Here is a 22,466-nt window from a genome sequence, read left to right as displayed (position 1 = left end):
GGTCTTCAAAGGGGAATTCCTACCATTTTTTTATTACTAAAAAAATGTTTTCAAAAATTAAACATTTTCTTTTTTTTTTTTTTTTTTTTATTAAAAAAAGCTTGTTTAGTGTAATGTATTCAGGAAGCGGTATTTTAGCCATTTGTATGTGTTTTTGGTCTGCCAAATCCACTAGACAAACACCTTGACTTATTATGCTGCCATTGGCTCAGTCTTAATCACCCAGTCTTGCACTTTGACTAATAAAAGCCTGGTGAAACGGACTTCATTAGCATTGCCATAAAGGATCAGCTCAGTGTGGGCAGGGAAAGTCACCAAAAATATCACATGACTGACAGCAATGTCCGCCTCCAGGTCTGCAGATAAATGGGGTTTATGAGAACAAAATTAGCTAAAACCAGGTTTTTGTCACCGACTGACATTACTGTATACAGGGCTGGGGGGTTATTACTGTATACAGGGTTGGGGTTTATACTCTGAGAAAAATATTTTCCCCGTGGGACTGCACCTTTAATTGATATGCTGGAAGCACTTGTCCCGCAGGTACATTGGCCGAGGAAGCTGCGCAGGAACCTGCGTGTATTGTCGGGAAAGTAGATTGCGCAATCCAACAAGAACATTCCGATACAGAACATCAAAAAAAGACTCTAGTACTGCTTGTTGCTACCACAGACGCAAATCCTTTGTCTAGACTGACGTTTCAGAAGTGTTTGCAAGCTTGCAGTATCTTAGAAATCGTGGTGTTTTTTTCCCCTCAAAAAATCTGATGCTGTTTTAAAAATTGTAGAGTAAATAAAATGAATGTTTTCTGAATACACTAAACGAGTTCCGTGCTATTACAATACAGGGTGAAAAATTGTTAAAAAAAACAAAACAACAAACCAAAACATTTTAGTTAGCAATATACACATCTTACACATAACACACATAACACAAACTGACACAACAGAAGAAGAGGGTCCTGTTCTTGTGAGCTTACAAACTATTGTATGTATGACACCTATAGCCAACAGCCTCCCTGCGTCCAAATTGCAGCAACAAAAATATGAACCATCAGAGCCCCGGGTCTCTTCTCTGACCGGCAAGGGCTATGGGTACCCCCATTAACTGAAAGAATTTTTTTTTCCCTTAAAATGTACATTTTTCTAGCACTAGTTTCATCAAATTTTATTTAACTCTTTCCTACTCTTTTCTTTACCATGTGCAGTATAGTAAAGCGAGTTATTAAAGGCAGAGGCGGTATTTTCTGCCTTTTTATTGTGTTGTACGTTTTAAGTAGCTGTAATTCTCCTTCAGGGTCTCGGATGTTATTTGTAAACCCGTTTAGAAATGTCTCCATGGGTCTTACACCAGGTTCTATAAACAGTGATGAATATTCTGCCAACATTCTTGGCGTGCGTTTTGTTGGATGTTTGTCCTCACCTCCTGCATTAAATTAGTCATGATCCCTGCTACAGACTCTGTGCTTCTAATGAAAAGAGGTGGAGGAAAGAAGCTCTTGTTTCCTCCTGACCTCACAGAGCTTCTATAAAAGGGGTTGATTTTTTTTTTTGTATAGCGCTCAGGTAGGAACAAGCCACAAGAAAGGCAGCCTAGCTTCGCTGTTTACTTTGTATCTCACAACAGAAGCCCTTTTTTGTGTGTCAGAGAAGCTTGGAGCAAACCGGGATGTTACAGCAAAGAAAACACGCTTGGGTGGAGAGAAAAAAGAAGCCCAAAATTGAAATGGCCTCAGGGAAAAAAGGAATATGCTCTGGAAAAGCTTTTTCGGGATACCCTATCACCTGTTGCTACAAGCCACCCAACAACAGACAGCATGAAGCCAGCAAGACGCCCTACGCTGATGTGCCCACCACCAACTACTCTTCCATAAGGGGGGCTTCAACCAGCATAAGAGCTTTTAGGAAAACCTCTGTGTTCCAAAGTCAGTTCTTACCACCCATTCTGACCACCAGCGGAGATAATGAATTCTCTCTCCAACCCAAACATTGTAGTCCTATGGATATTGGGGGAGATATTACGGGTCCAGACAAATGGAGATCAACAACAACGTTGAAGGACCCAGAAAAAGACTCCCCAAGATCTTCAAACCCAAAAGATGCTGTGCCGGTTGAAGCAGCTCCTAGGTTTGAGCTCGGACACAATAAGACACTTCAATTGGTGCCAAGTTGCTGGGAGCAAAGAACACTGGTCTTTCAAGACCTAGAGGACTTTTCCAAAACGTGGCCGAGGACACCACAGACCCCAGACCTCTACAGATCGTGCCTTCTGCTCATCACCTCCAGGAGAGGACCTAAGAAAGAGCCCAGAATTCAGAGCACCTTAAAAGCCACCACCAAAGGGACTATAACAGGTGGCAGGACACAACGCTGCCTGGTTCAGAAGAGCATGGTCCACAGCGGCATTCCCACCTGGAGAAGCTCAGAAGTATTTCAGGAAGGAATGAAGGTTGAAGATAACCTGTCCTCAAGGGACTCGGCATTTGGCACCGATACCTGCAGTGACACTGCGGAGGTGGACATAGAACTTGGTCTGGAGGTTTGTCAGACGGAGATGGACCTTTTCACCCAACAAAGGATCATTGAGTGGATCATGCAAGTCAACACTGCTCTGTTCTCCCCGCACGCCACAGAGCCCCCCAAATATTCACTCACTGAACAGGACACTTCCATAAAGATTGTCTACCAAGGAGACTAATCATTTGTTGTGTATGTTGTGTATATGTGTCTTTAGTAACCATACTGTAAAGTTTTCTCCCTTTAGTGTGTAAATAACTACCAGCTGTAAATAAACAAGTAAACCAATAATATTTATTTATTATTTATTTATCAACTGCAACCTTATTTTACTAAAACAGCCAACGTTATCCCTTCCAGAAACTGAGTTTAACGATTAATCCCTAAAAAACTGAAATAACACCTTTCTCCATGGGGGATTCTGAGATGTTATGGATGAAGTGGTCGCTAATTTTTTCTAGTCTTGTTGAATTTTTTTAATTGCAATTACTAAGATTTGAGATACGTTTCTGCTATGGCTAATAGCTCAATAATGGAAAATACTATGACTTGTATCCATGATCAAATCAACATAGGATATTACTGCCCGTTGTATGTGTGTTCTCACTATCTAATTCTTTGTTCTTTCTTTTTTCCTTTCTTTATATTTTCTTTCTCCATTTATCTCTCGATTTATTTGTTAGCACCAGTGATGCCCAGTAGGGGGTGGTAGAGGAAAAGCCTTTCTAATAAGCTGAACAAGAATGTGAAACAAGTTAGTATAAAAATAATATTTGTTCTTGGGTTAAACATTTGTTAAAATTCTGCATCTAAATTGTATTTGCAAAAAAAATGAAAGTGTCACTTTTTAGGCGAAAACATTTAATCCCTGTATTGTACACTTTGCTAGAATTAATGTATCATTGAAATTGCAGGGAAAAATGTTATTCTGCAAGGAAATGTTCCTTTTAATGGCAAACTTGCTATTCTTATATATATATATTTACATTATTTACATTATTAATAATGCCTATGACCTCACTAGCAGCAACTATGAAGTCATACAATCCAAAGATTGTCCATTCAAATAACATGAAATGGCTCAGAAGTCCAGCGCTGACGGTGTTAATGTTGTAAATAACGATTGTAGCTGGATGTAATAAAATAATAATATTATCCAATATTCACCTGCAGACCAAATACGTTTCTTATATCGGTGATGGGTTTGTTTGGTAGAAAAATGTTCACAGATGTATTTTTTTTATATATTTTTTTATTTATAACAATATTTTAGTTTTTATAAACAAAAGTACATTGTGTGAAAGGTTCCCAGCTTGGTATCAGTAAATCCTAACCATTGCTTCCAAGATCAGAGGCAATTTACAGTAATACTTTGGGGGTTTTAACCTTAGAAGGTTAATATATATATATATATATATATATACTTTTATATATATATATATAGATATATATATATTTTTTTTATATATATATATATTTTTTTTATATATATATATAATATTTTGCAATAATGCTAAACATTCTTTCTACTTATCGGTTAATTAATCACATGATCTATGATCCCTTTCTTCAAAAATATATCAGTAGATGCTTTATGTAAACACTTGGGGTGGGGAGGGGGTATAGTAAGTACAGCTGTATATGGCCCAGCATCAAGGGACCCCTAGTGAAATATTTATAATATTTTAAAATAGTTTTTTATTATTATAATTATTTTTTTTTGACTGTGTGCAAATTTTAGTAAGATAATTGAATTTTTTAGGACTACAATATTTCACTTTAAATCAGGCCATTTACATGGAATATAATTTGTAAATAGTAGTCGTTTTTACCCTTTTCATTTTTTATATACAGTCGATCAGTGGAGTGTAAATACGTTCACAGCTTTTTTTTCTTATCCATAATAGTTACAAAAAAAGTCTTGTTTTTTTCCACCTTTTCTCTCTTATTTCAGACGACGACAAGATTTCAAATACTTCGTTACATTTCATCTAAATGTGTTTTAACATTTTTGAATTCCATAAAAGTTGTGCAAGGTGCTTCTGGGGGGGGGGGTTCTCTGTTTAATCTTCTTGAATTTGGACAAAGGAATTCTTATAGAGCGAGCGTCACTGTTGTTTACATTTATGGACGTAATAGCCTGTGACATATCCGATGATAAAAATGATCCAGAACAATGCAAGACCCCCGATCACTTTCATGGCGATCCCAATCTTTCCGGTACACAGCATGTTGTAGACCCTGGAAATGTAAAGTGATACATAGTATAGAAAATATTGGTACGTTGCTGCGAGATACAAAATATACATTTTCTGCGATGGAACTCTACATGTGATTGGTGGTGGACTCTTTGAAGGAACCAAAGTCTCGCTGAAAAAATGATCCTTGAATTGAGTGTAATCAATCTGGATCTTCTTCTCGGAAAGTATTGTCCTGTTATTGTACATTATGTGTGCTTTCTGATATTCCGCATTCCTATGGCTTAGCAGATAAAACATGGTCTGTTCCCCCTTTCCTATTTTAGAGTAGTTGTTGGTCTGGCCGACCTCTCTTCCCTGGTAGATCACATCAAGGACAAGCCATGGAGATGCTCCTCAGCCATAGTTTTGCATGATACCGGCTCTATTGCTCTATAGCATCATCATCTAACAGGGTGAGCGAGGGCCATGCTAATGCGGGGGTCATGAGTGCTTTGTGGCAGTCCCCACAGAAAGGATGAGCTGCGGTGAAGACAGGGTATGTGTGTGTAAATGTATGGTCCTGGAGTGATTATATGTTGCTGTATTATGTTAGCGTGTGTGTGAGTGTTACTGTAGGGTGTATGCGTTTGGTGTTAGCATGAGTGTGTGTCAGGACTCATGCTAACCCATCAGTGGCTTTCAAACGTAAACGTAAGCATCATTACCTTCTCCATGTTGGAACTTCCAAGTGAGTTGTGTTGACGCTCACTTCATCTTGGTTGCTGTCATTCCATCTGCTATACTGAACGTCTGGAGTTCCCTGTGGCTGCATCTTCTGGGTTATACCACCGAGGGGTGGCCTGCGTCAGCAAGAGATCAGTAATTAGAATATGAGGGATTCCGGATGGATTAAAAAAGGCAGGGAGCTACTCCAGACAGTCGTCACAATAAACAGAACAGAAAATGTGGTAAATTTTGTAAATATAGGATTAAACGGCCCCGAGTCCCCTGCGTTGCCTGAAGACTAGAGGAGGCAGCGCAGAACCCTTCTCTATGTATCTTTGCAGACTCTACTCTCTAGCACTGAGGGGCCGGGATGGATCCCATACGTTACATAAAGAGTTTCTAAAGGATCCCAGCATGTATAGCCTGGCAGAGAGAAGAGCGGAAAGCTATGATGGAAACCCTGTGAAGCCCTGTTTCTCCGGCTCATGACTTGAGTCTACTGGTCAATGAAGTTGCGATGCAATCGCCGCTCATGGCCTTTTCTCCTCACACCCATACAAATATAAAGCAGTTGGGACTGGCCCCGCCCACAATATTGATGCCCCTGCCTGCAGATGTCATCAGCCCCACCCACTGACACCATTAGCCCTGCCTACTGATTTCAGCAACTCCGCCCACTGATGTCATCCACCTACCCGAAGAGCAAGAGCTCCGGGTCTGGGGTATTCATAGCGGGAATAATGGGGAGACCGGATTGTTGTAACACACCGGGAAGAGCCGGTGATAACTTATTTATTTTATTTTCCTCTTTAAAAACTTTTTTAAACTTTTTTCACTTAAATGTACGAAATGTAAACCAGACCAATAACCTTCGAGCAGCAAAGGCCCATTCTGAGAATTCTTTAAATAAAACTCTTGGTTAAACATTTATTTTTCTCGAACCATTGAATAATTTCAAAAACATTTATTTGCTGTAATTTTTTAACTATCCCCTGCGATCTTCAATCTTCTTACTGACTGGACAGTCCCTTTGGTTACTATGGCGATAAGATCCCTTTACCTCCCATTAACCTCCATTTTGTTAAGGGCAAAATATAGAGCTAAAATTTTAATTTTTTAAAAAGTATTTTTTATACGGTTTTATGTATTAATACTAATGCCGAAACTTCCTTAAAAAAAAAAAACATTTTTTTGATTCCATTTCCTGCATATTTCAGTACATAAATCTTGCTACATTGTGGAATGTAGGACATGAAATGTGCTGTGGAATGTGGTATAGAACCGTTTCCATAGCAACCCACCACATTAAACATGAGATATCCATGTAAACTCCTACAACCACGTGATCAGCTGATTTAACCCATTGGATATCATCTATATCCAACTGAAAAAAAAACTTTGTAGAGAGGATGTGGACATTTCAATTCATCGACGTTATTGTGCTTTTTGAAAGATCGACTCCCAGAAGCTTCTAGAAAAGCCGCGTTAATAATACATAGTTAATAAGTCAAATTTTCTTATAGTGATCTTTACTATCACAAGGTCTTATCTTTACACGTTTATATTTGAAATTCTAGAGAAATGGGTTCCACTCAACCAAGAACTTGAGGTTAAGTTTATTGTGTGAAGACACGGACCTCAACCCAACCCAAGCTCAACTCAAACGTCCTCCACAACTTAGATATCTTCTGAATGGATCACATTATTCCAAGAAATCTTATTATTAATATGTCTTTATCGATGAAACGTCCCCGTGTTTGAGGTTAGAACAAGGCATGTCCAAGGTGCAGATAGTGGTAGGGTCTCCATTTCTCCAGAAGCCCATTTCACTCAAGTTACTCAAGCCATGGGTTGCTTTATCCAGTTGGCAACTTGAGTCTTTCCCCGCTGACCACTATTAAAAGAAGCCATCAGCAGTGGGGGGAATTTTAGGAGGATGTAGGGATACCAGACAGTTAGAAAGAGGACCATTATTATAGGCTCTGTCTTGGACCCAACGAAGCCTCAAAGCAGAGAAGCATCTCAATGTGAACGAACAGAAGAAAATATAGAAAAGTTAGAACCGAGGAACCAAAATGTATTCAACATTCTATGAATTTTTAAAGGTCAAAGAGTCCAAAGGCAAAGAGAACTCTTCCTTATCTGGTTGCTGAACTCTCGCATTCCTTGGGGAGATAATGATCGTTCTTGAGATAATGTCACACCAAGAGTTTCCTTCTGGCTTCAGAAGAAGCATTGCTGGAACTTAGTTTAGAAGAGCAGATGGAATTTACGGCTGAAATGTATTTAAAGTTTTTTTGAAGCTGTGTGTGAGAGTTTTTTGTGATGTTCAGGGTAAGTTGACCACAATAATCTCAGGAGCTACTCAAGCCCAACCAGAGAGATCCCATAAAACGCATCAATGGCTCCTTATTGTGACAAACCAGAACCTAACGTCCTCCCGAGCAGAATTTATTGTTATACATTATTAAGGGTTTTCATGCAGGAGGAGCTTGGTTGGCCCTAAAAAAAAACACAAAGCCAACTCCCACCATAAAGAACTCGCAAACTCCGTCTTCTATGGTGGTGATGTATATATAACGACTCTGGTGCAAAGTTTTAAAAGTTATCTTATCCCCATGGCAACCAGGGAAAAAGTCCATTCTTCTGAAAGATACCGCTGCGTGTTGCCGTGTGATAAGCCGCTGTCTTATACCGCATTCTACTAAAAGCGAACAAAAGTAACAACAACGATACAAACGAGCTTCACGCACAACCTTCACACGCGTGGCTATCACAGCTGTCTGGACACGTAAGGGTTAAAGGAGCTTATCCGTTACTATCATTATTTATTGACTTATAGAGTGCCATCGTATGCCGTAGCGCTGTACAATGGGTAAGAAGCAGGGCGTCACAAACTCATTGGTGTTCATTTTGTATTTATTAGACCCAAAAAGAACTAGGTTGTAAAATGCCGATTTCAGGCTATTCTCTAAAAACGTACCTTGTGATATTTTCCGGATTAGGGGTGAAGAACGTTCGTTCCCGGAGAGGAGCAGCGCGGAATGCGAGTGGAGAGAGGTTTGGAAATGTGGGTCAGGGAAGCTGCATATGACAGACACGCAGGACTCCCTCAGCTGACTCGATAGTTCCTCTTGGATTCATTCCAACCACGGGGAGGAAAAAAAAAAAAAAGCTTACAATTCTCCGGATAGACCAATGGTGGCCCGCGGGAGCTCGGCTCGTGTTGCGTAAGAATGGGTGGCACTCAAGAGGAGAGCGGAGGGCAGGGATAGAGAGGAGAGCGGAAGGGGGGAGAGCTCCAGGAATGTTATAATCCATACTCTGCTGTCAGTATGGGGCCCTTTCCTACAAAACTTCCCAACGCCGTGAAAAAGCTTACGAGGCTCATAAACATCTAAAAAAGAAAACCTTTATTCTGTCGCGTTTATATAAAAACGGCACATTAAAATGACCGACCTTAATCAGTCGTTGGTCTCGTCTCAGATTCAGGAGCCGTATGTCTATCCCATGCGTGTCTACATTCCTGTACTGTATTAGCCTCTACCACCTCTGCTGGGAGACTGTTCCACTTATCCACCACACTCTCAATCAAGGAAAACTTTTCTACATTCCATCTAAGCCTCTGATCCTCAGGTTTTAGATTACGGTCTCTTCTTCTAACATTTCTCCTCCTTTTAATGAGGTTAAGACCCCCCGAATGGAACGACCGCCCCGAAAACATTTTCCTTTCTATTGTCTCACCAGAGAAAACTTGGGAGCCGATGTTCCAAGAATGTGTTGAAAACGGAATTTATGGCTGTTTTCGATTAATAATTAAGCATTTCCCAAGCGGTGAAGGTTAACCGGTTAATAGAGACTTTCGCCAACCTACAGTCATCCCCACGGGCAATATATTTCTGGAGAAAGCCACAAAGCAGCTTATGTGTGAGATAAGAAGCCAGAGGCTGGGGAGAGCTGATAATAAACGCTGGATAAATAAATACTCCACCGTAATCTGTGCTGCAAAGATACGACAAAGTCCACCAAGCTCACCCCTTTCCACAACGTTCCTCTTCCTACTAATTCCCAACCTAAAAATGCTGCGGAATTTGCCTAAAAGCCCAAAACGGGGCATTCTTGATGAACCCCAGCAGCAGGTTACTTATACTGTCGCCACGACGACCCTACATTCCTAACAACACATTCGATCCTTTCTTATAGACATCCCGGTCGCTTCATCCCCGATCTCTTTGGGAAAGTGGATTCCAGAGCTTTACTACCCTTCCCGAAACAAAGATTGATGAAGATTTCTACTGAGAGAGTTCTACGCCACAGCAGAGTATATTTCTGGATCATTTTATTCATAGCGATATCTAGATCGGTTAATTTCTTTTCCTTCAGATCTCACCAGGTTCTCAGAAACCCCTCGAGATCAGTGATCTGGGCCGATTTGGACCTGAGTTCAAATAATTGTAAATTGATGTCAATTACCTTAAAACGCAGGGCTGGCTCCACTATATAAGTAGGGTTGCTATACTATTAGTACTATAATATTAATATAATATTACTGTAAATAATGTATACTATAAGTCGCCGACCCCCCAGCTACAGCGCTACCAAGTATGTGCGATGTATAAAAGACGGAAATCGAAGACTTTCTACATAAAGGATAACGCTTTATATGCTGGTCAGAAACATGTAAAATTGGGTGTATCCCGGAAAAAAATAACCAATATGTCCTCCCTACGCGTAGACATCCTAACCCTGCAGATACGAAGACCTAATGGATGAACAAGGTCCAGCCTGAAGCTAACTGAACTGATTTACCATCCTGTAGCAACTACCTCTTTAGCGTCACAGATTCCGAGCTGAGGAAACGGGATTTGGAAATAACGGCTTGGAGGTGGGAGTATCTTCTGTTTATTTCACCCCGCAATAGAATTCCGACCATCAGAGTTTACATTGTTGCAATACTTTTTTTGTAACACGTCTAACATTTTTTTGGTCGTTACATTAAGATATTATCAACAAAAAATCGGTTACATCATTTCAACAGAATCGTCAACAATTCTGACGGCAGAAATATTCAAAACAGGGAATGTCCACAATTTTTTTATTGTATTCCGGTACGACGTTAAACGTTTAATTATTATTATTTTAAGAGCACTGGAGCAGCCGTCTCCGCTTCCTGTTCCCTGCACGGCGTGATTCTTTTTTTCCCATGTTAAGTTATTCCTCCCCTGTTGATTTAGTGGAGTATGCGTGGGGTTTGGAACAGGAAACTAAAACGCTACTGAGATTAGCATGAGATCTCTAATGGCAAAAGTGTTATTTTAAGTTATATAGCAGCGTCTGCACGATCAAAGACTAGACTTTGACCGATTCCTTGGAATGTTGAAGATCTCGGAACACAAAACAAAACTGATCATTCTCAGAGATTTTTCCTCAATATTTTACTCTTACAGGATACCCACTGGCCGGACCCCAAAGGAGCGTTTCTCAGCCTACCCAAGAGAGAAAATGGTATTCGAGCCACGTATGATGTCAACAGTATGATGTCATATTTTATCGCCTTTTATAATTGTTTAAATACTTCAGACGTCTTAAACTCGCTATATACCAGTTGGGTCGTGTTGGCCGTAGATCAGAACGTTAGATCCAGTGTTCATTGCCATTAGTGGACTTTTTCTGCCCCTCTGGGGCATCGTATCGTTCTGGCTTCCCGGTGGAGCCAAGGCCAGCCAGTGACAGATAATTCCCTACTGACTGAATTAGAGTTCTAGATACCGACTTCACCGAGGATTCTACCGGAATGACACAGAATGACTCCAGATCTCGTTTAATGTGGGTCATTTAATGTCAGCGTCATGGTTTACGGCTATTTGGACTTAGTTTTATGTGTGATGGACGATGCTTGCTTGGCCGTCGGCAATTGTTCTGAGCCGTGGAGCGGAGGAACTTTTACTCCTTTCTGCTTTAGTTGCTGATGAAAGTCCGAGCGTTCTGTGATTATTTTCTAAAAAAAAACAAAAAGGGGAAAATAATGGAATAAATGAACATCTCCTAATTTATCATGGAGTTTGAAGAGAAGATTTTCAATGGAAAAAGAAATACAATTCTTAATGTGTTTTGCAACTCGATGTTGTGATTTTTGATTGGAGTAAATTATATTTCACTAAAATGATTTCTAAAGAACGTGGCAATAAGTCAACTAAACCTGAGCTTTTACTCAGTGGCGAGTGAACATGTGCGTGATGTTGGCGTCATCCGTTATATGAAGGGTTACGGAAGCGGGGGTAATCGCGGACACGTAGAATCAACCACTGGGATGGCCAATACATGGCTTCACCGTGACCCACCAGCCAAGCGGACCAAATCGGAAACATTCAGGGCAGACATTATTATAAGCCTATGATAAATATACCTGCTCACTTATTGCCCCCGTTTGCCGGGGTAAGGGCGGTAGGTGGCTTTCCGTATTATGTTACCTGCATGGCTTCGAGGACTTCAGTATCTGTGATTTCAGCCAGCGGATGCTTCACACCCGGGGCGCTGTACGTAGCCTGAACGATTTTACTGCGGAATCTCTCAAACTTCAAAAAGAAGAAACAAATCTGGTGTTTTGGATGCAACATTTCCAGATATTTCAGATATTTCTCTAGTTGCCTATTCACCAGTAAGAGGGATAACTCTCCCATTTTGTTGAATGGTTATGAACAGTTTTCCCAGCGCCCTACCTGTGTTACAATACCTTATTACCCACTAATCCCAGTAGACCAAGGACCCCCTGAACTCAGTGGGAACCAAGGAATGGGGTAGACAAAAATCCAATACCCTAAATTGTTTGGAATTCCACAAAATTAAAACTTAAAATGTAAACTTCTATGTACACCAGGTTATGGAGAAAAATAACCAACATGGTAGCCCCCCCTGGTGGTCTCATTGGAGACTGCAAGTATTCCATTAAAATGACATCACAAAACATAATTGAGCCTTCCTTTACGTCATTATTTTGGAACCGAAATAAGAGCCATTTGTGATCTTTGTGCTTTTACCCTTGACTGGATACACTCCAGGGCCACTTTCATGTGTTGTACAGAGAGCGTTAAATCCTCGGCCCTGCCTTGAAACTCCTTCCTCTCGCCCTTGCATTTCGTCAGTTGTGTTTGATAATCGGCGCTCTCCCTCTGCAGCCTCTGAACTTCATTCTTGAAATCTCCCACCACGTCATTTCTCTTGGCCAATTCTGATTTCAATTCTGAAACGAGCTGAAAAAAAACCCGAAACAATTACAAAATACGGACAACAATTTAACTGAATTACGAAAGACCCGTCCAGAAATATGCTTTTCTTTACAAATCTTGTGATGACTTTAAAGTACAAACACTGTAATAATCACTCTGCGCTAGCATTGATTGCCTCATTGTTTGGACACAATAATGAATATTTGTAATTGTTTCATATTTGGTGCAGGAATCGGCCAACCCAAGATGGCCATCAAGGTTTAGTGAATAGATGAGTTACTCAATTTCAGACAATTAATTTGAGTTGGAAAAGCAACCCGACTCAACTTTTCACTCCATGCCATTGAAACTTTTGTGAATAGACCCCGTAGGTAAAGGTAAATGTTAGCTTTTGCACGTTCGGTCACCTCTCTGAGAGTGAAGTTCTCCTTCTCTACAGCTGCCAGGATCTCTTCACGCTTGCGTTCTTCTCGTAGGCTGGAAAACTTCCAAGTGACAACGTCAGAAAATAAGCAAATAAATCTTAAAAGTATATCAGACACTGAAATCAGATGAGCCATCATGTCCCCCTTTTGTTTAGATGTAGAGATAATCTCTTCAGACCCATAACAGAAGCTTTATGGGACTGCACTGTCTCAGAGAAGATACCTTTTCTTGGTCCACCATTGTAGGTCCACAGAAGCTTTCAGGACCTTGGAGAATCGTCCTTCAGATGCCCTCTAAGGTCTTTAAATTTTATGAGACTGTACATTTTATGGAATATCTTAATATCATGGAATATACTTTCCTAACTACATACAAAGGACACGGGAAATCAGTACACGTAAATCTCCAGAACTGGTGGAACCAGTATCTACCCAGTAGATGTTTATTTAACCCGTCACATGCAATTGTGTGAAATCACACGATCGGCAGGCCGGTGTATATCACAATATATGAAATCCGCAGGCATTCAGGCAATCAATGAGTGGCGATTAGTGCCGGTGACCTTAGCTTACCTTAGCAGACATGGCCTGTATCTGAATCCCTCGATCCCTCAGCTCTTTTTGCAGAACTTCCTTTTCAGACTCGGTTTTTCGGAGTCGAGACTCATGGAGTGAAATCATTCTCTGGAGAGAGACGACCGTGCCTGCAAAAAAAACAAGAAGAAAATGACATTAAAACCACAAAAAACAGAGGGCAATAAGATAAGCCAAGATATCCCTTTGGGAAAGACACCCCGGTGGTAAGACAAACACGAAGAAAGAAGGATTTGCTTTCCATAACATCTCAAGTTCTTAAACTTTTAGGAAGCCCAATGAAGATGAGGTGTAGGGGTACGAGGAGATCTACCAGCGTTCTTCTCACTACGATTTCTGGAACTTTGAAGGAAAAATGGGAAAGATGTCTCTGTTTTCAATACAGTGGCACGGTACCTTTAGACAGCTCGTTGTCTTTTTGGAGGGAGTCTAGTTCTTCCTGTAACTTCTTCATCTGTTTCTCTTGGTCTTCCGGTAGATCCTGAGGGCCGTTAGTCCGGTCCTGATTCTGTCGGCCATCTTCAAAGGCGTTACCCACCGCTTCCGAGATGTTGTCCTCAACCAAACCTCGCTGCTTTCAAATAGAATTATATATTTAATCCACAACATAATAAATGTCATTGATGAGGACTTTCCAAAATTAACCCAACATAAAGAAAAACGGTGAGCCGTTACCTCCGCATCTGTATCCGCCAGTCGACTTTCTTTCTGAGACGAACTCGGCGACGAGGAGGCAGGAGATAAATTGTCTCCCGGACGTCCGATTCCTGAATTTCCGGGACTGAGTGCGGTGTCCTCCAGATCCTCAGGAAGAGTAGAACTGACGGGAGATCCATCAAAATCTGTTGTTTCATGTTGATCGGGTCTGTTTAATAAAGGCTGCTGCTCTGGGCCTGCATCCTCCTGTAGGCGCATAAAAAGAACATCATCAGGTCAAAAATGGCGGCTGTGTTTAGTTTCTGTACGATGGGTAGGCCGGGGCCATTAGTCGAAGCCTTTGGAGCCTCACACAAAAAACAGGCCACTCAGGTTTTATGCAGAAAGGCAGAGAACCCTTCGTGTTTCCCAACAAAGCCAAGGAACGTCTTTCAAAGATGTCCGCCGGGAACGCTCACCTCTTCCAGGTCAGCCCTGGTGGAGATAGCCTGATCCAAATCACCCCGTAGCTGCGTATTTTCCTTCCTCAACGTGCAAATGATGTTGTCTTTCTTCTTACATTCCACTTCGTATCTGGACAGACGATTTATCTCTTCTCCCAACTTCATCAGACAACGTTCCTAATAAGACGCGCGACAAATAACTACACATGCAAAGGCTTCCAAAACAGGCTACACGGAGCTGAAGGGAATTCAACGGGGGGTTAAGGGATCTGCGCCGCTTGTGATGAGAACTTTAGACATTTCTTCCTCCGAAATGTAACAAACGCATGCTCCGTATCAAAACTCTACGATGGTTGGTAGAGATTTATTATTGAACTGGCTAAGGGACGAAAAAATGATTCCCTTATGCAGCTCCAAAAATATATCTCAGTATAATAATCATGATGCATTTATTTTCTGATTAAAAAAAAAGAAATAATAATAATAAAAATTACCAAAAAACCTGACATACTCAGCAATTTCAAAAATGTTATTTTTTTAATTTTGGAATTTTACACTAAAGCACAATTTTACCAAAAAAATTGAAAAAAAATGTTTTAAAAAAAAAAAAAAGAAGAGGAACCCTCCCCCCCCCCACGTTACTCTGCCAGACTCAGGGTCAGCAGTGGATGGGTTTCCTCGCTCAACAGATTAAAGAACAAGAAAGGTTTTTATAGGAAGCTGAAGCCGAAGCTGAAGCTTCATTACCTTTTCGTGGAGTATAGTCATATACCAGGGGGTTTTTATCTCTATGGATGTGAGATAGGTTTGGGTGCTTTGGCTCCCGTTATGATGTAGAGGTGTTTGGGATCCACCGGTTGATGTGCTGGTCTTCGGGAGATCATTGGAGGTGTAGATAAGAGGAAGTTTTCCATCTACAAACAAGAAAGATAATAAAACTCAAGCATCTGGAGGGTGGGATCATGGCGGACAATGGGATGGATGGGGTGGGAGAGCTGGGACTTTTCAATGGGTGAAAGAGATTTTCTTCCCTATTAACAAAGCCAAGAAAAGCCTTGGAGGCCTAAGAGCGGAGAGTCTTGGACCCTTTGGGGCAAATCAAGATAAATATGTGGTGTCCATATATTAAGGAGGTGTTTAAAGAGAGGTAAATGATTACTTGGTGTGTACATTGTATGTTACGAGGCTTACCCATGCGGGGTGTAACCAAAGAAGAGTTGCTTAATCTATAGCACCACGGGGAGCTCGCGGCGGACGTCTGGCCGTTAAAGACCTGCAAACCACTGATGTCCATCGAAGAAGACGGATCGGAGGATGTAACGGAAGACTACAAAGATACAGAGACGTATGAGTCCAGAAAACGCGCAGGGTCACGGCTCCAAAGGGGACAATCGCCCAAGGAAAATTTACTTTTTATTTGACTTTGCGTATTTTTTGACTACTGTGTTGTCTTCTTCTGAACATGGGCAATTTATTTTGGTATTGGTCTATGTGACTTGACTCAATACCTCCCAGGAACCAAAGCTATTCCACACACCAACAGGTTTGTTGCCCCCACTAACCCCAAAAGGGTGATATTAAATACATCGTGCATGGGGCGTAGGCAAGATGGCGGAACAAACAATTATTGAAGCTTCGTCTACACGGAGAGTCGAGCTCTGGAATGGAATCGGTGCCCATACCCCTCCCCATACATTCCCGGCTATATGTAGACCCCATGGAGACAATTCATTTTATTTCATGACTGACGGGAAAAAGAAGAACTTAATAAGAGGCTGTACTTGGTGCTCGTAGGGATGTCCATGTTCCTGGGCTGATTTACTATAACTTTCTCTTCTTGTATCGGTCTTTGGAATTTTCCAGGTTGCGGTCTGAGGTCTTCGACTTCTTGTCCATTGTAGATCGTAGATACTTTGCATTTTTAGACCAACATCCTCCTTCATCTCAGTTGATGGGCCGTTCACCATTTCACCCTCTGTGGGGGAAAAAAATGTAAAGACGAACACGATTTGAACACAGGAGTGATGGGAGTGGTAAAGGGCCGTTGGAACACAGGAGTGATGGGAGTGATAAAGGGCTATTGGAACACAGGAGTGATGGGAGTGATAAAGGGCCATTGGAACCCAGGAGTGATAGGAGTGATAAAGGGCCATTGGAACACAGGAGTGATGGGAGTGATAAAGGGCCATTGGAACACAGGAGTGATGGGAGTGATAAAGGGCCATTGGAACACAGGAGTGATGGGAGTGATAAAGGGCCATTGGAACCCAGGAGTGATGGGAGTGATAAAGGGCCTCTGTACATCTATGAAGAGATTCCATTAAAAATCAGCCTTTTCTAGATACAATAGTCATTTACAACATTAACCCCGTCTGCGCTGGATTTCCCATCCAGCAGCCTATATATATATATATATATATATTTGTACGTTCTGCGGATGAATTTAAAGTCGTATCTTCGTTAATTCCACATTGAATGAGGCTGTATAGTGTGATGATTTCTAGGAGTGAGGGCAGCCCCGGTGTTTGGCCAGACGCGTTGATCGAAAACCCAGCAATAAAGTGATTATAAACCAAACACAAACATCCTTAAGACTCAGAAGCATGCGAGTAATTTACGGCCCGTCACGTAGCACTAGGCGAGTCTCTGCTCGGGGACAACATACAACAAAGAAGGGGAAACTCCCTCTGTTACCATTAGCTCTCTTTGGCTGCGGATGATGGGAGTTTAAAACAAACAGAACGTGGAAACTCAGCCCCAGCCCATGGCTGATCAGCCACAACCAGCCAGGACATAGGCACAACCACCCATACCGAGTGTCCTGCTAACCAGGGGGCTACCAAAGCAAAGCCCCCGGCTTCATAATGCCCACTTGACATTAAGACCAGAAGGCCGAGCGTCCCCTATATCACAGATACTCATTGCTTTACTCATTATCGGGGCATTTAGGGCTGTAGGACCCTCATACCCAGCGAACATTCTGACCTCCTCGAAAAGAGGGTCGTCAGGGGAGGAAAAAGGAACATAGGGATTTGGGTCCTCAAGAAAGATTGAATAATAGAATAATTACGCAAAAAAAATGTCACTTCCTAGGAAGCGATCTCACCCATATTTCACGCATGGACTCATCACTATTAGCATAAAGAGTTCAGTGGCAGCACTAGGGTCGGGGTCACCCAGTGGGGTAACGCATAGTGTCCCCCCCAATAAGTTTTTTTCTTCTTTGGGGTTAGAAGTTACGATTTTCCTGCCCACGCCCGCTGCCCCGATTATAAAATAATTTGGTGTAAATCTGGCCGTCATTTCTTCAGAGAAATGATTGAAGGTTTGAGATAAAAGCCATGGATGCAGGAAACAAACATATTGAGAACATATTGAGAATTATGAATCTCTGCCAAACCGGGCAAAAAACCTGAGCGCGGACAAAAGGAGCCTCAGAAACACCACGCCGTAAGACTCCGCGCCGAGTGCAACTCCCGGGGCATTCGCTAAATCCACTGCGGCCATCGAAGAGTTACTGCAATCCAACCCCAACGATACAATAACTCACGCGGTTACTAAAGTATCGGGGGAAAGACTCTTTGTAACCAAACCTGCGAACTCTCAGGGCTTGACTGGGAGTCTCAGGGCTTTGGCCCCAATCTCAGGGTCTCGGGGTGACGGGGCAGGTTCTCGGGGCCACACAATCCGGAGCCGACTACTTCCTTTTCTCCCCCCGCTGTGATCATATATAAGGCTCAAAGTTGGTGCGTTTGCTACCAGTATGTTATGATTGATAATCCTGCTTGAATGCAGGTGACTGAATTAAGTGTCTGTTTAAATTATGACAAGTCAAGGAGTGATATTAGAGTCACTTCAGGGGCTATTAAAGGGTTAACGTTTCAGGAGTCTCAGAATTCACTCATTAAGAACGTTACCAGGTAAGTTTGTAACTTAAAATTCCGCCAATCAGACGCCACATGGAGAGGGCACCCTTGGTACTTGGGGGTATTCTACCGTCTGTCTTTATCGGTTAAACACATTATTTCAATAATTCAATTTAAGGAAAAACATAGAAACCTAGAAACCCTAATTCACCTAATTGTATGAGCCTCTTCTGCTAGGAGGCTGTTCCACTTATCTACTACTCTGTGAAAACATCTTACATTTATATTTGTTGAGTTTCTCAGTAAAAAGGTTCCTACGTGTTGTCTTTATCTGTTTACCAAATCCTTCTTATAATAAAAATAACAAAAGCGTATTGAGGCATTGAAAGTGATCCCGCCGTAGCGGTGTCTGTCGCCGTGTATCCAACGCCTGCGGTCTACTCTACAAACAGGCTGAAGGCAGCGATCTGACTCTAGAGGGAGGTTATTGCCAATACATATACCGGAAAATATATCACCCTGGAGAATTAACCCTTAGACTCAGGGCTTTCCCAGTGGGATCAGTGGCAAATTCAGCCCCAGAGGGGTAGTTGAGCTGTGACCCCCGGTGCCCTACGGACCACATACTCTCATTAAAGTCCTCCTGGGGTTTCCTAAACAGCCCCCTGGGTTCTTCCTACCAATAAAGCATCGCAGACCCAAAGCTCCATGGACCCCCCCAACCCGCCCCTAGGGGTAACTACAATAGAGGGTAATTCCTATGGGGCTCGGATGATCACAGCCAGGCAGGACAACCAAATATGAAACATTTTAGTTTTACAGACAGCAGATGTGTTTGTATTTAAAAAAGTTAGGAATATTTCAATGTTATTTATTATATATAATATATAAACAATAATAACAAAAATAATAATAATAACTAATAATAAAAGTAAAAACAATAATAATAAAAATAATAATATTAAAGAATTTGCCACTCCAATAATTTCTCCAATATATACAGAATTTTTGTACTGGTTCCAAAGCCCAGACTCTGCGGTGACCAATATTATATATATATATATATATATATATATATATATATATAACGTATCCCAAAGGCTAGCAATTCTTTCGCAGAAGCCCTGCGTATCGTATCCCGTGTCCACGTTTAAATATGAAAAAAACTTCAAATGACTGCCCCATCGTACGTGAGAATTCCGATTTCAAGATTTCATTTTATCAAAGCTGGATATTATTTCATTAAAAAATATGTATTGTATATTGTACAGCGCTACAGAATTGGATGGCACTATATGAAACAATAAATAAAAAAAAATATAATAATAATAATCATAGTTGTGTTCTTCCTTGTAACTACTTTGCAAAAGGTTATATACCCTGCTTATTTTTTTTCCTTTTCCGCAATATTACTAATATAATATAATATAATATATAATATATATATATATAATATATATATATATATATATATATATATATCTTTCATTTATAACAAATACAAATTATATGATATAAATATTTTATTATATATATATATATATATATATATATATATATATATATATAGATAGACATATATATAGATAGATAGATATATAATATATAAATATATTATAATAATATATATTTATTTATAATAAAAAACACAATTGGATACACATTCTGAAGGCTATAGAAAATGTTTAATTCTGCTAAATAGATAAATATTGGCACGGATCACGTATGAACACAGGGGTGTTATATGCAGAAATCATGCTGATCTCCCTATCGGGTTTCCCGTGTTCTTACCTCGTATCGCATATCAGCCTGAAAGTCTTTCTAACCCCAGCCTTGGCAGTCGCTAGGACGGTATTGACACAGGGGCCGGGGCGGACAGCCGTCTCACCTGCTGGGGCCGGTCTGGCTAGGTGCGGGGTGATTACCGCGTCTCACCGTCTTTTCATCCCTTTGCTAAGGCTTTAGTGCATTAAATGTTAGGAATGTCAGGGTGAAGCAGGGATTGGCTTGGGTTTCCGTTGCTAGGAGACAGAATGTTTACCTAATAGAATCTGCTGGGATTGTGAATGACATCATAACACAGAATATATTTAAAGGGAAAGTGTTGTTTGTATACAAATGCGTCTGTCTCATATTATTTTTCCCTATACCCCATTCCCTATAGATTGTAAGCTCTTGTGAGCCAAGCCCTCTTTACCTAATGTATCGGCTCGTCTTAGTCTGCCAGTTCCTTTGAATGTATGGAGTGTAAGAAACGCTGCGGAAATTGTTTGCTCCATAGAAATAAAATAAAATAATAATTTACAAATTAATAGGTAAATGATTCAATCATATCTTAAAAACAAAAGCATTGCCCCATACAAACTCGCACAGGAGGGGGGTGCATTTCAAAGGAGGGCAAATGTCAGAATAAGAGGTTATAAACCAGAACTAGAGGGTCGGAGGCATGGATGGAATGTAAGGAAGTTTTACTTTACTGAGCGGTAGATAAGTGGAGCAGTCTCCCAGCAGAAGTGGTAGAGGGTAATACAGTGAGGGTATTAAACATGCATGGGATAGGCATACGGCTCCTGAATCTAAGACGAGACCAACGACTGATTAAGGTTGGAGTCTTTACGGCAGGAATAATGGGAAGACCAGACGGGGCGAAAGAGGTTGATTTGCCATTAAATTGTATGTTTCTATGTTACAAAAAAATACCATTTATGCTGAAAGAGTGTTATAAAAATGTATAAAACGATACAATATTATCATACCGGCAGAAAACCACAGATTAGCAGCCGTCAATGCAGATCAGGAAAGCACTTTGGTGGGCTAATTCTTGTGTGTATGGATGTATGGATGTTTGGATGAATTTATTGATGTATGTATGTATGTATGTATGGATGGATGTATGGAATGGTGTATGTATGGATGGATGTATGTATGTATTGATGTATGGATGGATGTATGGAAGGGTGTATGTATGTATGTATCTATGTATGTATGTATGTATGTATGTATGTATGTATCTATGTATGTATGTATGTATGTATCTATGTATGTATGTATGTATGTATGTATGTATCTATGTATCTATGTATGTATGTATGTATGTATGTATGTATCTATGTATGGATGTATGTATGTATGTATGTATGTATGTATCTATGTATGTATGTATCTATGTATGTATGTATGTATGTATCTATGTATCTATGTATGTATGTATGTATGTATCTATGTATCTATGTATGTATGTATGTATGTATGTATGTATGTACATGTATTTGTATAAGTGTGTTTAACGGATGTGGTTAGACTAGTGGAAATCTAATTCGTGAAACGCATCGCTCTTTTCTGGGCAGCGCATGCCGGTGATCATGTGACTCCAGAAAGGGTACTGGGCTGCAGTGGCAGATATTCACCTGCAGGGGGTGATGTAACTCCTTAGGTTTGCTGCGCTGCTCAGCAGAACTTTCTCGTTCTCGTCAGCCCTCCACAGACCAATAATATATATAAAAAATAATATATATAATAAAACTAGACGGTACGGGGGCTGTAACTGTGCAGGTGGAACACGAGTTTAGAGGGCGACGTGTTCTGTGGGGTTGTGAAAGGTCCCCCTTTTTTTTTTTTTTATTAAAGCCTGATATTGGAGTAAGGAGGTCGGGGGATGAAGGCGTGAAAGAGACGCCGTCCATGATCGGGTCTTCATCTTCTGGGGTCGCGCTCCCCAAAGGGATACGTGGCATGCAGAAGGACCGGATCTTCTTGGTTCCACCTCCTCCGTTACCATTGGGGGATCCAAAAAATGAACAGCAGCGACATCAGAGTGGGTAAAAAAAATATAA

At 40.9% G+C, this 22,466-nt stretch overlaps 2 protein-coding genes across 3 annotated transcripts; both read right to left on the bottom strand.

Moving 5' to 3' along the window:
• Nucleotides 1–4,369: 4,369 nt before the first annotated feature.
• Nucleotides 4,370–8,668, bottom strand: SMIM1 (small integral membrane protein 1 (Vel blood group)). Its single transcript, XM_053451389.1, has 3 exons — nt 8,406–8,668; nt 5,422–5,556; nt 4,370–4,757 (listed from the first exon to the last, which is right to left on the bottom strand). Exons 2-3 carry the CDS (start codon nt 5,526–5,528, stop codon nt 4,625–4,627), a joined length of 240 nt encoding a protein of 79 aa, XP_053307364.1. The 5' UTR covers nt 5,529–5,556; nt 8,406–8,668; the 3' UTR covers nt 4,370–4,624.
• A 2,600-nt stretch (nt 8,669–11,268) lies between these two features.
• On the bottom strand, nt 11,269–20,580 carry CCDC27 (coiled-coil domain containing 27). Of its 2 annotated transcripts, none has more exons than XM_053451377.1 (12): nt 20,425–20,580; nt 16,549–16,742; nt 15,959–16,094; nt 15,515–15,681; nt 14,783–14,944; nt 14,343–14,570; nt 14,064–14,241; nt 13,647–13,777; nt 13,056–13,133; nt 12,460–12,672; nt 11,893–11,997; nt 11,269–11,420 (listed from the first exon to the last, which is right to left on the bottom strand). In XM_053451377.1, exons 2-12 carry the CDS (start codon nt 16,732–16,734, stop codon nt 11,283–11,285), a joined length of 1,722 nt encoding a protein of 573 aa, XP_053307352.1. In that variant the 5' UTR covers nt 16,735–16,742; nt 20,425–20,580; the 3' UTR covers nt 11,269–11,282. The 2 variants fall into 2 exon arrangements, with proteins under 2 accessions (XP_053307352.1, XP_053307353.1); XM_053451378.1 differs by having other exon boundaries at nt 14,064–14,238.
• Between the last annotated feature and the right edge of the window lie 1,886 nt (nt 20,581–22,466).

The sequence above is a fragment of the Spea bombifrons genome, chromosome 12 (genome assembly GCF_027358695.1).
Source record: "Spea bombifrons isolate aSpeBom1 chromosome 12, aSpeBom1.2.pri, whole genome shotgun sequence".
Taxonomy (NCBI): Eukaryota; Metazoa; Chordata; class Amphibia; order Anura; family Pelobatidae; genus Spea; species Spea bombifrons.
Note: the sequence above shows the minus strand (reverse complement) of the source record. Positions and strands in the feature narration are given on the sequence as shown.

Excerpts from the sequence above, each read along its gene's own strand:
- SMIM1 (XM_053451389.1), bottom strand. The coding sequence starts at position 5,528 with ATGCAGCCACAGGGAACTCCAGACGTTCAGTATAGCAGATGGAATGAC. Across the intron at positions 4,758-5,421 it reads GAAGTTCCAACATGGAGAAG|GGTCTACAACATGCTGTGTA; the intron begins GTAATGATGCTT and ends TTACATTTCCAG.
- CCDC27 (XM_053451377.1), bottom strand. The coding sequence starts at position 16,734 with ATGGTGAACGGCCCATCAACTGAGATGAAGGAGGATGTTGGTCTAAAA. Across the intron at positions 15,682-15,958 it reads TTTGGTTACACCCCGCATGG|ATGGAAAACTTCCTCTTATC; the intron begins GTAAGCCTCGTA and ends TCTTGTTTGTAG. Across the intron at positions 11,998-12,459 it reads TGGAGTGTATCCAGTCAAGG|TTTGAGAGATTCCGCAGTAA; the intron begins GTAAAAGCACAA and ends TTCTTTTTGAAG.